General features: G+C 39.2%; 1 protein-coding gene across 1 annotated transcript in view; it reads left to right on the top strand.

Annotated features, from left to right (window-relative positions):
* The window catches only part of NEB (nebulin), a 244026-nt gene that overhangs the window by 98441 nt on the left and 127462 nt on the right, over positions 1-18123 (top strand). The window contains exons 61-67 of the mRNA XM_070737126.1: positions 1339-1542; positions 2262-2366; positions 3799-3906; positions 11789-12100; positions 12886-13089; positions 14679-14783; positions 16304-16411. Of these exons, the coding sequence (XP_070593227.1) occupies positions 1339-1542; positions 2262-2366; positions 3799-3906; positions 11789-12100; positions 12886-13089; positions 14679-14783; positions 16304-16411 (1146 nt within the window). The remainder of the gene's footprint in view (positions 1-1338; positions 1543-2261; positions 2367-3798; positions 3907-11788; positions 12101-12885; positions 13090-14678; positions 14784-16303; positions 16412-18123) is intronic.

Raw genomic sequence — 18123 nt, 5'->3', positions numbered from 1 at the left:
CATGCTCAGAAGCCGAGTTTTTGGCCCTTGCTTATGCCACTATCTTGTTTTTGGCTTTTTTGCTATTTTTCTGAGGTTTTGGCACTGTGCATATGCGCATAAGTGCATGAATCTGCATGATTTTTTAAAAAGCCAAATGGTGTGCAATGCGCACACAGCCACATGGCCCAGGAAACAGTGAACTGGCAGCGAGATAAGTTAGGACCCACCTCTGGTGCGAGGGGAACCTTTATCTTACCTAAATGCAAGTAGAAAAATAGGCATCACTTGGGTGGGAAAGTAACAGGGTTCCATGTGCTTTCAATGTATATTCATGCCAGCTATATGATACTGGAAGCATCATCAGACAATTCTGGCTCTTCGGCTATAAATTGGAGATGAGAATCACTTCCTAGAGTTGGATATGGCTGGCAGGGGAAACATCCCCCCCCCTTTTTAAACTGTTCATATGTAAATATGAAAGAGTCTAACTGGGGTCCCCAACATGACACCTGGCATATGCTGCAAGGCTCCCTGATTCTTTTAATATTTCTACCACAACACATTATTTAAGTTTTAAAATAATGAGAAACTAATGGAGAGCAAACCATGCTTTCCAAAAATACTTCAAAGTATCTGATCAATTTGCAATTTAAGGGATGGAATTTTTCTTTGGTGGAAATTTATCTTTCTTTTGATGTCAAAAGACATTCACGGTACTAATTGTGTGTGATCACAACATAGTCTCGATGTTTCAAATCTGAGCATCAGCCTAAAATGGTTGGGGATCACAAGTCTAAAATAAGGTTATTGTTATAAATACATAAATGAAGTATTATTAGAAAGTGTAATTTTGACAATATTGTAATATCTAATTTAAGCCATTCTTCTGGATTTTTTTTAAATTGGGAAAATGTTTTAGCTCAGATGAAAAAACTAAACCCACAAATTATTGGTTTTTGTTTTCTTAATAAAGATCATTATTTCTGGCATTTGCCGTACCAAGAGTTGATGATTCAGCTTTTCATTTTAAATGGTGGTGTTAGGTGATGTGATTAGAGAATAAAAGATGTTCATATTGAAGACATTTGTGATTACATGGATGTGGGGAGATGATGGGATATATTTTAAAGAAAATATAAAGACAGCTATTGTGTTAATATGCATAGTAGTGAGTTTCAATTCATAAGCTATCTTAAAAGAGAAAAAATAAAATTCAATTATTAAAGCACTTAATTGAGGGCCATAAAAACTGTGAGGAGTGTGAACTTGGTGTAGTGCGTAGGATCAAAGAAAAAACTTTGGGCTGTTAGACCTTCAGTTCTGACTAAATGGCCTTTTTAATGTTCTGCTTCACAGAATTATTACAAGTCTGATCTTCAGTGGTTGAAAGGCATTGGGTGGGTCCCTATTGGTTCCTTGGACAATGAAAAAGCCAAGAAAGCTGGAGAGATCCTAAGCGAAAAGTTGTATCGTCAGCCTCCAGACAAATTCAAGTTTACAAGTGTGACAGATTCTCTAGAAATACTTTTGGCCAAGCATAATGCAGAAAATATGAATAAGGTGAGCACTGATGGCATGTTTTAAATATGTAACTGAGTATTAAAATGACATTTTTGCAAGAAGCTTAGGAGATTGAATGTAATAATTAGCACCGCAGTTTTAAACTTTGTGCTTGCATTTTGTTTAATATAAATATTATTTGTAATACTTTAATTGCATATCATTAAATAACCTCCTTCTCAAGCAGATGACTCTATACTCCTGGTTCCCAATGTGGGGCTCACGCCCCACAGGGGTGCAATTTCATTTTTAGTGGGGGCAATTGGAACCTAGTTAATGGCCTTTTAGGCTTTCTCCACGTGAGTAGTTCACTTTTTGAATAATAAGAATTATGTCATGGGGGAGGGTTTGAGGTCTCAGGATTTTAGAGATGTTTAAGTGGGGCATGGCCAAAAAAAGGTTGGGAACCACTGCTCTATAACATTTCTGACAAGTGGCTGTCCAGTCTCATCTTTAAAGCCTCCAATGATGAAGCACCACAGCTTCTGAAGGCAATCTGAATTTGCCTTCAGAGGTTCAGACATTGTATTGTTCAGGGAGTGCACACAAAAAGAGGCAGAATTTTGATTGCACATTGAAGCTGCCATCTTGACTTTTTTTACATCCTCTTGGTGACGGTATTTCTACTTGAGCTTTCAGAACGAAACAATGGGATTAGAGAAGAACCCAAGTTGACTTCATTCCAATGCCTGTTTTATTTTCTTGTCCTCTTGTCACAGCGTTTATACACTGAAGCTTGGGATAAAGACAAGACAGAAATTCACATAATGCCGGATACCCCTGAAATCACTTTAGCAAGACAGAACAAGATCAACTACAGTGAGGTGAGGTCACTGGATTGAAGCTCTATCAAACAGTCTCGTTATGATGTGCACCCTCTACATGAAGAGGGTTTTCTGAGAGAAGATACAGTAACTGATCTCTGAGGAAGAGCTGATCTTCTGCTGCAAGCATGGTACAGGACTGAGGGGAGAGGGAGAAAGGCTAATTGCCCCCGGAGGCAAAGACGCTGAGACATATTGTGGATTAATTAAGGGTCATTTATTAATTAACATAAATTTAAATAACTTTAAATAAATTTGAAAATGTAAATTTGAATAATTAATTCAAAACAAACTAAGGACCTGCAGAGCCAACTAACGGGGCGGAAATTCCTTCCATAAAATTCCTTGGCAACATTGGGCAAGAACTCCTTGCAAGAACTCCCACCTTCACCTGGATCCAAGCCATGCCCCTTCATCATGTGGGAGGAGTTCACCCTCCAATCCCCGTGGGAAATTGGATTCGGTGATTCCCATGGACATCCTCTCTCCAATCCCCGACGTTGCTCCAACCTCTAGTTCCTGGAGAGAGGCGGTCCATCACCCTTTAAGGATGCCCAAAAGGAGCATGCACAGTTGCTTCTAATTGCCCATTTCCGCCCCTAACCTGCCAAACCCCAGTGACCAAAGGGAGGCCTATTTAATATCTAAATGCGCCGCACCCCCTAACTAATCCAGTCCGCACCGTCAGTGTGGAATAGGCGAAAAAACGGCCGCCTCTAAAGGGGAGGCCGCAAAAAATTCCTATTTGGCCCCGAGGCAACCTCCTTAGGACACACTGTTGATAGCGGAAGGTGGGCGGGTGTTCGCTCCAAAATGAGCCAGCAATGCGGAGGTCCCGTCCGGCTCACCCTTAAATAGGGCAATCTGGGACCTTCCCACAGCAAGCCGGCAGCGCTCTCTCATTGGCGCGCTGCCAGAAGCCGAGCTTCCGGGTTCCAAATGAACCCGGAAGTCCGGAGCTCTAAAAAGAGCTGATTCACCGTCAACCCCGTCCCGTAGGCAATTTCGGCAGTCGGTTTTAAACCGCCAGCTGGGCATTAAGAAAGGACAAGTGTGGTGGGGGGAGAGAGAAAAGTCTGTGGGAATACATTTCATAGTTCCAGCATTTTTCTCAACAGTGGCCTAAAAGGTATGCACAGAGTATGATCTATTAAAGCTATGGGCATGAACCTCAGTCCCCAAAATTACTGTCAAGTTGTAATGTCTAATGCACAGGCAAGGAGAGTGATGACATACTTGGATGTTTTATATCTGAACTAAACATTGCTGTTTCCCTTTCCTACCCAAATAATTTTGAATAAGTTATTTAGTAAAGATTGCTAGATTGTTAGACTGATTGTTAGATTCAGTCTGTCTGCCTTTATTATGGGATTCTTGATTGAAAGGTAAGAACTGTAAGTATTAATTATTTCTTTTTTTTCTTTTTAAAAAGAGTTTATATAAACTTTCCTTGGAAGAGGCAAAGAAGAAGGGGTATGACTTGCGAATCGATGCAATTCCAATTCAGGCTGCCAAGGCATCCAGAATTATTGCTAGTGATGTAAGTCTTTACTTTTGTGGGATGGAAATGAATTCTTCAGTAGTTTTTTGTTTTAAAACAAAGTGAATTTCTTACTTTGAGGAACGTAAAATAAACCTGCAGTTCAAAACTTAAAAGAGAGCATATTACAATTAAGAGAAAATTCTGTCTTTGATATGAATTTTTAAGAGGCAGTCTGGCTGAATGGTGAAGCTAAGCTCAGTCGCTTGAATGTCTTAATAGAGCTTATGAACAGATCGGTCACAAATTAAAAAACAAAGGAAAGCTTCTCCAAAGGAATAAGAGTTATGTATGTCACTTCATTATAGTTTTGGAAGCTTTTAGGTGCCAAATTTTCTAGCTCCTACAAAGCTGTAGAATTAGGTTCTCAGGCAAATGGAACAGTTTTTAACTTCAGACAGCCTTTCTTGATAGCACACATAGGATTATATACTTTAATTTGAATTATCTTTTAATATTTGATTATAAACTGTCAGTTGCAGTTTTTCAAGGAGTTAGTATTGGCAATAAAGTTGAATAGTTTAACTTTGAAAATTTTTAACTCTGGTATTATAGTTCAGGTGTCAGGATTAAGCATATCCTGAGGTAATATCTCAATGCAGAAGGAAGGCCTATGTAGAGAATGCTGAGTCATTCTGAGGCAGTTAGGCATGCAGCAAACTCATTAGGTGATAAGTATTTAAATACACAAGAGCTCTCTGCTCTCACTGCTCTCTCTCTGATATCTGATCCTGCTCTGTGTGAAGTGTGCTCTGAAGTTGCTGTGTTGATCTGTTGGTTCCTTTGAGTTATTATAATTGAGGTAGTTGTAGTGAAATACTAGTGAGATATTAGTGTAATGTATGTATAGTAGAATACAGTTAGTAGTGTAAATAAGAAGTAAATATATTTTTCCAAGACTTCCTAGTGCTGCTGTGTTTCATTGAAGACTTCAACTCCATATCTATTGGCCTGTGGTTGGCTGGTTGGGCTGGTTTGCTGCTTGGGCTGGCTAGCTTCCAAAAGGGCAGCTCTGCTATCAGGCACCAAAAAGAAACATAAAGATTTTGTCTTACTATATGCTTGTGCATTTATTTCAGTACAAATACAAAGAAGGTTATCGCAAGCAACTGGGACACCACATTGGAGCTCGTTGTGTGGAAGACGATCCTAAAATGTTGCATTCTATAAATGTAGGCAAGATGCAGAGTGAGAGAGAATATAAGAAAGACTTTGAGAAATATAAGACCAAATATAGCAGCCCTGTGGATATGCTGTCAGTCTTGGGGGCCAAGAATTGTCAGAAACTGGTCAGCGATATTGATTATCGCAATTACTTGCACCAGTGGACGTGTCTACCAGATCAGAATGATGTCATCCATGCTAGGAAAGCTTATGATTTGCAGAGCGATGTAAGTATAATTTTGACTACCTTTCTTTTTTTAATATATATATTTTTAATTTTAATAATGAAAAACAAAACAAAACAGAAATAAGCATACAAACATACCTAGAAACATAAAACAAGCATGACATCAACCAACTTAATATGTTACAATTCTGTTTTCAACGATTCTTTCTTTTTCTTAGACTTTTCAATCCAATTATATAGTTTTCCCCAAATGTACATTCTATGTAGACTATAAATAGTCTTTATTTTGTTTATTCTGTAATTCATATGTTAGTTTGCTTAATTTGGCACAATCTAGCATTTTCCTAACTACCATTTTTTCATTTGGTACATTTTCCTATTTCCAGGTTTGTGCAAACACCAACCTTGCTGATGTTAACATATGCATTATCAAATAGTAATCTTCCTTTCTATGCTGTCCTCTAATTACAGTGATCCCTCGATTAGCACGGTCTCGATTAGTGCGAAACGCTACAACACGGTTTTTCAAAAAATATTAATTAAAAAATACTCCACGGTTTTTTTGCTATACCACAGTTTTTCCCACCTGATGACGTCATACATCATCACCAAGAGTCACTTCTCTGTCTCTTTCTCTTTCTTTCCTGTCATTCTCTGCTTCAATCATTTTCTCATTTCTCTTTTTTTCTCCCCTTTTTTCTATCATTTCTCTCTCTCTTTCTTCCTCTCTCACACTCTCTTCCTCCCTCTCTCATCTCTTTCTTTCCTTCTCTCTCTTTCCTTCTCTCTCCCCCCCTCCACTTGCCCACAAGAAGAAAAAAAGCAACCTCTGCCGGGCAGCTCCCTTTGTGCCCCTGCTTTGTGCCTGCCTCTTGTCCCTCTCTTTTGGGGATTTTTTTTTCTTTTCTGTCTGAGTGCGTCTGTGTGAGCGCGAGAGAGGGAGTGCGTGTATGTGTGTGTGTGTCTGTTGCGGCTTGGGCTGGTCGGCCTCGGAGGCGGGAGAAGGCGAAGAGGTAGCAAGTGGGGAACCCGGCGGGGTGGATGGCGGTGGCGGCGTGTGTGTGTGTGGTGGCCGCCTTCAGCTTGGGGTCGCCGCCGGCGTGCTCGAAGGACGCGCCGCCGCCCGCCTTGGAGCCCTCGAAAGCCTCGTCGTCTTCTGTGCTCTGCTCGCCGCTGCTCTCCAAGCGGGGCGCAGCGGCTGGGAGCGCGCGCCTTTTCTCCCCTGCGTGGATCCTGGCTAGCCGTCGTGCCTCTCTTGAAGATGGGGAGCCTGGCGACGCGCTGTTTTCCCCCACCGAGGACAATCGGGGTAAACTCTTTTGGTTGGGAACCAACCGGCCCGGTGCTCTTTTGGCTCTCTTGGGGTTTCCCCTTTGCCTGGGCAGCAGGAAGACCCAGGGAAGGTTCCTTTGGCCGCCCAACAGCTGATCTGCTCCACAGCGCGGCAGCAGCGAGGAGCCGAAGATGGGTTTCCCCTTTGCCTGGGCAACGGGGAAACTCCATCTTCGGCTCCTCGCTGCTTCCGCGCTGCGGAGCAGATCAGCTGTTGGGCGGCCAAAGGAACCTTCCCTGGGTCTTCCCCGCTGCCCACACGCAAACTCCACCATCTGCGCATGTGCGGCCATGGGGAAAAAAAAGGGCGCGCATGCGCAGATGGTGTTTTTACTTCTGCACCACTATAACACGGAAAATCGATTAGCGCGGGAGGTCTTGGAACGTAACCCCCGCGCTAATCGAGGGATCACTGTATTCCCAAAAGATACATTTAAGGTTTCATTTCCAATTCATAATTTAACATTTATTTCAAACAATTTTGAATCCTAGAACAAAATTTTGTTGCTTCCGGACATAACCATGAAATATGATAATACGTACCTATGGCAGATTTACATTTCCAGCATTTTTTTTTTTTATTATTATTATTATTATTATTATTATTATTATTATTATTATTATTATTATTTATTGGATTTGTATGCCGCCCCTCTCCGCAGACTCGGGGCGGCTAACAACAGTGGTAAAACAACATGAACAATCAAATTAATGAAAACAACTAAAAAACCCTTATTATAAAAAACCAAACATACACACAAACATACCATGCATAACTTGTAATAGCCTAGGGGGAAAGGATAACTTAACTCCCCCATGCCTGGCGACAAAGGTGGGTCTTAAGTAATTTGCGAAAGACAAGGAGGGTGGGGGCCAGTTCTAATCTCTGGGGGGAGTTATTGCTTATGTTTGGATGAATTTTGGCTAAACGTGCCAGGGTGTAATGCCACCGATAAAACATCTTATGTAAATTTTCTTTATATGATACTGACAATGTATCAGTATCATTGTCAGTACATGACTACCTTTCTAATTCACAGAATTGCTACAAAGTAGACCTTGAATGGATAAAAGGCATCGGCTGGGTCCCTATTGGTTCACTGGATGTTGAGCGTGCTAAGAAAGCAGGAGAGATTCTGAGTGAAAAAACGTACCGTCAACCTCCAGAGAATTTCAAATTCACCAGTGTGACGGATTCTCTAGAAATGGAATTGGCCAGGCATAATGCTGAAACCATGAACAAGGTGAATTCTGGTTGCACAACTGACAAATTAGCTTGTATAAATATTGCAGATAGTATTTGGTGTGGTTCTGAATACAATTCAGAATTGTTCTCAGGGTTTTTCCAGCATCATAGATTTCCATTCTGTAACTAGATAAATAAAATAATATGGCTATAGATGTATTAATTTTTGCTGGACAAAGTAGAAAGTTTATATTGCACTTAGATCATAAGATGGTCATGACTTTTAGTTTTCTGCTACAAAGAATTTTAGAGCCTCTTTCCTGGTGTTGTTAACTACCTTGGATGACATTTTCCAGAATTCCCAGCCAAGCAGTGACGGGTTGCTACCATTATGGTATAGTTCTATGAACCGGTAGCAGTGGTGGCAGGAGGCTCCGCCCACCCAACCTAGATGCTTCTTCGCATGCACAGAAGTGTCACATGTGCACACTAGTGCTCACGTAAACTGGTAATGATGGGATTTAGAACACTGCAATCAGGATATTAATTATGAAATTAATTTGTAAATCTTATAGATTACAATGAACCTGAGGTCTTTGAATCACACCTGATTAAAAGAACAATACAATTAATTTTTTTTAAATTAAAAACAGGTTTTCCTAAAACAATCTCAATCTAATATTGTATTTCCCAGAAAATAAGACCTAATTGGAAAATAAGCCCGAACATGATTGTCAGCCGGAAGGACTTATTTGCCGTATTTCCTGAAAATAAGATCTAACTGGAAAATAAGCCCTAACGCATCTTTTGAAGAAAACAATATTATAAGACCCAGTCTTATTTTCGGGGGAATACGGTTTGCTGCCCAACAAAATTATAAAATGTACAGGGACAGAATAATGAATTTCATTCTTAGCAAAAATATTAATTTAATTGCAAAGGAAAATTTCGGTCAGAAGACATAGATAGCTAGAAGACTAATAAACAACTATCTCTTTGTGCTTACTCTCTTTCTGATTCTGTTCTGCAGAAGCTGTATACTGAAGCTTGGGATACTGATAAACTCACAATCCATGTCATGCCTGATACGCCAGAAATCGAACTAGCAAAGTTAAACAAACTAAACTATAGCCAGGTGAGTATAAGGGTGAATAGGAGCCATTGGAAGACTGGGTCTCCTTCAAGGACTTGCAAGCAATGGCAACATGTACTGCAGAGTCTGGGTCCCTATTAGATTGTGTGTGGATCCAGTTCCCTGACTTGCACCTAATGTATCTACTTAGGTATAGGACGGTGATGGCAAACCTTTTGTTCCTCGGGTGCCGAAGGATATGCGTGTGCACTATCGTGCATGTGTGAGTGCCCCCACCCATAATTCTATGCCTGGGGCGGGTTAAAACAGCTTCCCCCACCTCCCAGAGGCCAGAAATAATCTATTTCCCAACTTCTGATGGACCCAGTAGGTCCAAAGGCTTCCCTGGAGCCGGGGAGGGTAAAAACAGAGCCAGCAGATATGGCTCTGTGTGCCACCCGTGGTACCTGTGTCATAGGTTCACCATCACTGGTATAGGATGTTTTATTTATTTCCAAATGTGGCAAAAAAACCACCCCATAGCACTGAAACCAAACATTTCTTCTTTTTTATAGAAACTGTACCGATTGGCTATGGAGGAAGCAAAGAGGGATGGGTATGACCTGCGTCTTGATGCCATCCCAATTCAAGCTGCCAAGGCTTCAAGAGCTATTGCCAGTGATGTAAGTGGCCACTTGGCTCCATAATGATCAATGATTTTTAAAGTAAACTTTTTGAAAAACTGCAAATCACCTGGTGCAATTTAAGCTGCATTAAGCCATTAATGGCACAGGGTCTGGTTACTTGAGGAACCACCTGACTCCCATAGTATCTGTCTAACCAGTTTTATCTGGTAGGATTGGGGCACTACAGATTCCATTTATTTAGCAATGCCACTTATCGGGATCCTGGAAGCAGTACCTACCTTCTGGAATATGATTCCCCTGACATTTGAACAGCTCCATCTCTACTAGATTTTGATAGGCCTTAAAGACTTGGTTCTTCACTAGGCCTTTGGAGAGGATGGTGATGCTCATTTCTTTTTGTTGTCCTCTGGGTTTATTTTTGTCCTTTGTCTTGTGCTTGTCTTCTGTTTCTTTGGATTGTTCCCAGTCCTTAAAATGTTTTAACAATTGAAAAACCCCATGAGTTTCTGGAAGTCAGGTGGCATATGGATTTAATACACTATAGGTATGCTTATATCATTTATATTATTGTTTTATCAAAAAATGTATTCGACCAAGCATAACATTACTGCAAGAAGTGCTTCCAACTTCACTGGAATAATTTCTGTGAGGGAATTTATGCTGTGAATTACAAAAATAAAACACAGCATTGTGGTTCTCTCTTAACTGCATTGACGGATGCAGTTGATTCAATTGCGTCATTGATTTGACGTAATTACTATTTGAACTATTTGAAGTCAAAATTACAGAAAAAGGTGTAATATCTTACTATATATATAAGATGAAGGGATTGGATACTGTAGCCTAGAGGTTAATTCTCTGCCTTACAAGGCAAAAGGTTGCAGGTTCAAGTCCCAATGAGGGTATGGCTAGCTGATGAGGCCAAAATAAGGCCAAAATAGATTTATCCTAGTCTCCCTTAATTTTCAAATTCAGCAAAAAAAACATGTGACACACACACTTTTTTGCTGAATTTGAAAATTAAGGGAGACTAGGATAGATCTATTTCGGCCTTATTTTGGCCTCATCAGCTAGGGGACATCACTGGGACTTGAACCTGCAACCTTTGCCTTGTAAGGCAGAGAATTATCCTCTAGCCTACAGTAACCAATCCCTTCAGCTCTGCACCAGGGAAGGGTTGCATATTTTTGTGTCGAATCACCCTGGTGTATTGAAGGAACATCACAGCTACTTATTTGCCTCTCGGCCCAATCCAGGGCCATTTCCAAGGCAGTTAATTTTATGGATAGCTGACAATTCTATCTGTATGTGTCACATGTTTTTTTGCTGAATTTGAAAATTAAGGGAGACTAGGATAGATCTATTTCGGCCTTATTTTGGCCTCATCAGCTAGCCATACCCACTGGGACTTGAACTTGCAACCTACATATATATATATATATATATATATATATATATATATATATATATATATATATATATATATAAAAGTAAATTAATTTATGATTAAAAATGCTAGTATAACTTGTCTGCTCCAATAGTCAGCTGCTTCTTCAGCTGAAAAGGGACAATTCTAATAATGATATTTGTAGACTGTAGAAATTTGTAATGTTTAGATATTTGGGCAGCTTTAAAGCAAGACAATTAACTCAGGATAATTATTCAATTTTTAATATTCAGTATTCCATGCCAATAATTCTCCAAATCTTGTGCACTGGGTTATTTCTCATTGATGAACACAATGCTGCCAGGTGCATAATATAAAATACTTTTGATAGTGTATATACAGTATGTAGGTATATACTGGTGCTTATGAAGAAAGAAAATTATATACTATATTTGTAGGACTAAAATCTTCAGTTTCAGTCTTAATCTTATGAATTCAGTGAGCTATGGAAGGAACAGAACTTTATATACTGAATACAGAGTTCAAAATCTAGAAAATATATACAAAAGGCATTAATAAAGACAAAAATGGGCCTAGGAAAACCTGCCAAAAGAACCAAATATAAAATTTTGATTATAGATATGCTCAAATAAATTATTCTTAAAATCAAAACTGGAGATTAAACAAAACCAAATACAAAAAAATAACTATGTTAAAAGTATTTCAAATAGGAACTAAAAATGGATGAGAGATTCCATTTACTATTAGAGTTTTGTTACAAGTCAATGAAAAGTATTCACAAAATTATTTGAAATGATAATAGGCTCTCCCTTATTAAACATGCATAACAATATTACAATCCAGGTAGTATTGAATCTGTGATTAAAATATATGTTATTTATTTCAGTACAAATACAAAGAAGGTTATCGCAAGCAATTGGGCCATCATATTGGAGCTCGTAGTGTGGAAGATGATCCTAAAATGTTGCATTGTATAAATGTAGCCAAGATGCAGAGTGAGAGAGAATATAAAAAAGTGTTTGAGAAACTGAAGACCAAATATAGCAGCCCTGTGGATATGCTGTCAATCTTGGGGGCCAAGAATTGTCAGAAATTGGTCAGCGATATTGATTACCGCAATTATTTGCACCAGTGGACATGCCTCCCAGATCAAAATGATGTAATCCAAGCCAGGAAGGCCTATGAACTGCAGAGTGATGTGAGTATAATTTCATCTTTGATCATATCAATTGAGAGAGAGGATACTATAGTATTTCAGACACATTTCTGCCATATGCACATACAATACAAAATATTGATAGTAGTAGTAGAATGTAATTGTTTAACCCAAGCAGGTGCATGAATAAGCAGATTCACCTAGATCAGGGGTAGGCAAAGTTAGCTCTTTTATGACTTATGGACTTCAATTCCCAGAATTCCTGAGCCAATTATGCTAATTCAGGAATTCTGGGAATTGAAGTCCACATGTCATAGAAGAGCCAACTTTCCCTACCCCTGACCTAGGTTGTTCTGTTGCTACATGGCTGTATCTCTTTCTGTAAGCATATATTATACGAGTTTTCGGAGAGGGGCGGCATATAAATCCAATAAATTGAATTGAATTGAATTGAAATTATACAAAATGCTGGAAAACCATGAAACAAGTATATATTATTAGTGTCTTCTGAAACTTTGGTTTTGTTTTAATCAAAATAGTATTTTTTTTCCACATGCTCACATGTTTTATATCAAACAGACTGAGATTAGGACTCAGTTGGGCATGACTTGAATATTTTCATGGTTTTCAAGGATGTTTTTTACATTTCTTTCATCAACATAAATACAGTTTAGATCCAATTGTTGTTGTTTTTTCAAAAATGCAAGACGATCTTTCTAATGAACTTTTAATTCACAGAATTGCTACAAATAAATGCCATTAGATCCAATTGTTGTTGTTTTTCCAAAAATGCAAGACTACCTTTCTAATGAACTTTTAATTCACAGAATTGCTACAAATTAGACCTTGAGTGGATGAAAGGCATCGGCTGGGTCCCTATTGGTTCACTGGATGTTGAACGTGCTAAGAAAGCAGGGGAGATACTGAGTGAAAAAACGTACCGTCAACCACCAGAAAATTTCAAATTCACCAGTGTGACAGATTCTTTAGAAATGGAATTGGCTAGGCATAATGCTGAAACCATGAACAAGGTGAATATTAGCTAATAAAGACTGGTTTGCTGAATAATATTTGAAAAAATAATGCAATTTGTCCAATGAGTCTCATTTTCTAAAGATTTAAAAAATGTATTTTAAACTTCATAACTGAAATATTGGATGCTTTGAAATATGAATATGAGCATTTTTTTCAGCTAATAAAACAACCTTATTGTATTATAAATGTTGAAAGATATTTGGTGATTTCAAATAAAATTCGAAAGGTCAGAATTAATGTTAAGTTTTTTCAATACCCAGTGATTTGCATTATATTTATTTATATTATTATTATTATGTCAGTACAACACAGCAAACGAGATCACTATGCTGGATTTCGTATTTCATCACCAGCCGGGCGCTTCCCAAGCACCTAGGACTGCGTGATGTAGCGGCGAATTATGTTTGCCGATCCCAGTAAAGCAGCCTTTTGCAATTGAGAGATGGAGATTTTGTCAATTCCAATGGTTTTCAAATGTCCGCTGAGATCCTTTGGCATTGCGCCCAGCGTGCCAAGTACTATATTATTATTATTATTATTATTATTATTATTATTATTATTATTATTATTATTATTATTATATTTCATTGCTGTCCATATCATTGTCCATATACATATTTGAGATATCCTATAACTTTCTAAATGAAACAATGTGGCTCTTAAGATACTAATTCTTGTGGATAAGTGTTGATTATATCATATACCATCCACAAACAGTTATTATCTTCATATAGATTTTTGCTGCATAGAGCTTTGAATTGTCTTTCCATAAATTGATGTTTTAATTTATTAGGAGTTATATTTACAAATTAGGATCTATATTTGCAAATCTGATTATTTGGAATAAAGTGGGATTGACACTTGTTGTCAAACCTGAAGCTGACCTAGCCAAAACCATCTCGAGGTTTCAATGCTACCACACTGGGGAGAGGGATAGGGAGGGGAGATTGGATCAGGGGTGAAATTCAAAATTTGTCCCTATCGGTTCGGTGAGCATGGCTTGGTGGGCGTGGCAGGGGAAGGATACTACAAAATCTCCATTCCCATCGCACTCTGGGACCAGCCACAGGTGGTATTTGCTGGTTCTCTGAACTGCTCAAAATGTCTGCTACTGGTTCTCAAGAACCTCTCAGAGCCTGCTGAATTTCACCCCTGGATTAAAGATACAGTAGTTGGGGTTGTGTAGTCAAAACAAAATATTTTCTCTTGGGAACCAATGACCTTCTCACACCTGGCTGGAGGAAGTGATGTCACCAGACCAGTGGAAGCTACATTGGTTGAGCCATGTGATTGATTGTTTGAGATCGAGAGAAAAGCTTTTACTTTTAATTCGGTGAAGTAAAACAAATGTCAAACTTTACACACAGTCCTGATTGAACAACATTTTGAATCTGGATTTAACTCTGGAATATGAGTTCTAAACATTAATACTCTACACTTGCGCTGAGTAGTGTCTTTCCTGTGCACTAGATTTTTAATTTGATCTCAGAAGGCAGTCTCTATGCTGCAACAGCTGGCTGAATGGAGGACTATTTGTAAACAACCATCACTTTGTGCTAACACTCTTTCCGATTCTGTTCTGCAGAGGCTGTATACTGAAGCTTGGGATACAGATAAATGCACAGTCCATGTCATGCCTGATACGCCAGAAATCGAACTAGCAAAGTTCAATAAATTAAACTATAGTCAGGTGAGTATAAAAATGGCCGTAGTGAAAGCCACTAAAAGAATTGGGTCTCCTTCAAGGGTTTTCAAGCAATAGCAACACTTCTTACAGGGTCTGGGGTCCTAACTGGGTTCTGTCAAGATTCAGTTCCTGAGTTGCACCAAAGAACATCCATCTATACAGTATAGAACAGTGATGACTTCATCACAAAAACTTCAGAAGAGAAGGATTTAGGGGTAGTGATTTCTGACAGTCTCAAAATGGGTGAGCAGTGTGGTCGGGCGGTAGGAAAAGCAAGTAGGATGCTTGGCTGCATAGCTAGAGGTATAACAAGCAGGAAGAGGGAGATTGTGATTCCGCTATATAGAGCACTGGTGAGACCACATTTGGAGTACTGTGTTCAGTTCTGGAGACCTCACCTACAAAAAGATATTGACAAAATTGAACGGGTCCAAAGACGGGCTACAAGAATGGTGGAAGGTCTTAAGCATAAAACGTATCAGGAAAGACTTAATGAACTCAATCCGTATAGTCTGGAGGACAGAAGGAAAAGGGAGGACATGATCGAAACATTTAAATATGTTAAAGGGTTAAATAAGGTTCAGGAGGGAAGTGTTTTTAATAGGAAAGTGAACACAAGAACAAGGGGACACAATCTGAAGTTAGTTGGGGGAAAGAACATGATCGAAACATTTAAATATGTTAAAAGGTTAAGTATGGTTCAGAAGGGAAGTGTTTTTAAAAAGGGGGCAAAATCTGAGGTTAGTTGGGGGAAAGATCAGAAGCAACGTGAGAAAATATTATTTTACTGAAATAGTAGTAGATGCTTGGAACAAACTTCCAGCAGACGTGGTTGGTAAATCCACAGTAACTGAATTTAAACATGCCTGGGATAAACATATATCCATTGAAAGATAAAATACAGGAAATAGTATAAGGGCAGACTAGATGGACCATGAGGTCTTTTTCTGCCGTCAGTCTTCTATGTTTCTATGTTTCTATGTTTCTATGACAAACCTATGGCACAGGTGCCATAGGTGACATGCAGAGCCATATCTGCTGGAACATGAGCTGTTGCCCTAGCTTAGCTACAAGGTGCAGGTGTGTGCCAGCCGGCTGATTTTTGGCTCACACAGAGGCTCTGGGAGGACATTTTTGGCTTCCAGAGAGCCTCCGTGAGGGTTGGGGGGTGGGGAGGGTGGGGAGGGTGTTTTTACCCTCCCCAGCTCCAGGGAAGCATTTGGAGCCTGGGGAGGGTGAAATATGAGCCTACTGGGCCCACCAGAAATTGGGAAACAGGCCAACTGGGCCTCTGAGGAAGGGGGTAAGCTGTTTTTGCCCTCCCTGTGCATTGAATTATGGATGTGGGCACTTGTGCATGTGAGATAGTGCACACGAACGGTCTTTCGGCACCCAAGGAAAAAAAGGTTCGCCATTATATAGATTGTATAGAACAATCAAGAATTATATTTCTACTAAGATATAGGATGTCTTATTTATTTCTGTTTGTAGCACTGAGACTAACATTTTCTTCTTTTTAAAAGAAATTGTACCGATTGGCCATGGAGGAAGCAAAGAAGGATGGCTATGACCTGCGTCTTGATGCTATCCCAATTCAAGCTGCCAAGGCTTCAAGAGCTATTGCCAGTGATGTAAGTGGCCACTTGACTACATAAATAGTGGTAGATAAATCCACAGTACATAGATAAACGTGGTAGATAAATCCACAGTAACTGAATTTAAACATGCCTGGGATAAACATACAGTATATCCATCATAAGATAAAATACAGAAAATAGTATAAGGGCAGACTAGATGGACCATGAAGTCTTTTTCTGCCGTCAGACTTCTATGTTTCTACGTTTAAATAGTAATTATTTTTTAAAAGGAAATGTTTTGAAAAACAGCAAGTCACAAACTACTCTATATCCTACTGAACATAGAAATTGTTACAGAAAGTATTTCAGATTTCCCCAAGCAGATCTATCTGAGAGTTTATGGGAAAGAATTCACACTGTGAATTACAAAATCAGAATGAACAGTTGTAGTTCTTGCTTGGCAGCTCTGAGGAATTGTATCACTGCTTGTATGCTCCTTTGAGTCAAAATGACTGAAGCAGAATTGAATAGCTTGTAATAAATAAATACATTCTGAGAGTAAGCAAGTTTTGCAATATAATGTCAGAAAAATCTCAGCTGTTGTACAGCCAGCTGAGAACAAATTTGAGAAGAGAGAGAGGTAATAATTTGATATATGGGCAGCTGTAAATCTAGACCACAAATTTATAAGAATTACTGTAGGATAGATTTCCAAATTCAGGTTGTATCTGGATTTCTGGTTCAGTGGTACAGAATGAAAAAGACTTTTAATTTCGTGCACATTTATTATGCACATTTTAATCGCTGTGGAGGAGGAAAATTCCACATAGTGGGACTAAAATCTTGAATTATCTAAAGTTGTTTTAAACCAGGGATCTGGCCTGCAGAATGTTTAAACCTGGCCCACGGGACTGACCTGGAAATATCAAAGGACTGGTCCATGGTGCCTCTACTGGCCAAAATGGGCCATGGGGGGCACATATGCCACTCCTGGCAGCCTGTTTTCAGCCTCTACAGCCTCCTGCAGCACTCTACTGCAGGGCCTCCACACAGCCCATTTTTGGCTGACAGAGTGCTGCTGGAGGCCAAGGAGGCCAAAATCGAGGCACCCAGGGGCCATAAACAGCCCCTGGCAAAGTGCTGCAGGAGGCATCCATCCCATCTCCCCCCCCCAGCTCCCTCCTACAATGAACTACAATGCTGATCTAGCCCTCAAAGGAATCAAGTTTGATATCCCTGTTTTAAACCTATTCATTCAATGAATTATAGATAGAAAAGGATTTTACATGCCAAATACAAATTTCAAATTTGATAAGGAAAATCATTGATAGTCTTAGAATAGCTTTATGGTCACTTTGAATGTACACTAATCGGCATACATTTAACATGAAATTTCATTACATACAGGTCTCAAAGGGTCACCTCCTCCAATATACATTACAAAAACATGACAGAAGAAACAAACAAACAAACAAACAAATAAATAAACACAAAATTATGCATATACCCACATATATTATATAACAAAGAGAAACAACACAATTTAGTCCAGATGTATATACGTACATGGTGAGAAAAACGAATCCTGCAAGTTTACAAGAAGAATGGCATAGGGAGCAAAGTTGTGACAGAATCTGGTAGTCCTGCTAGAAATACTTTGAAACCTCCTCCCAGAAGGGAGCAACAGAAACAGACAGTAAAGTGGGTATGTGGGGTCTCTTGCATTGTTTGAACTCTAAGCACAAAGCACTTATAAAGTACCCTGA

This window comes from Erythrolamprus reginae, chromosome 1 (assembly GCF_031021105.1).
Source record: "Erythrolamprus reginae isolate rEryReg1 chromosome 1, rEryReg1.hap1, whole genome shotgun sequence".
Classification (NCBI taxonomy): Eukaryota; Metazoa; Chordata; class Lepidosauria; order Squamata; family Dipsadidae; genus Erythrolamprus; species Erythrolamprus reginae.
This window is presented reverse-complemented; position numbering and strand designations above follow the sequence as displayed.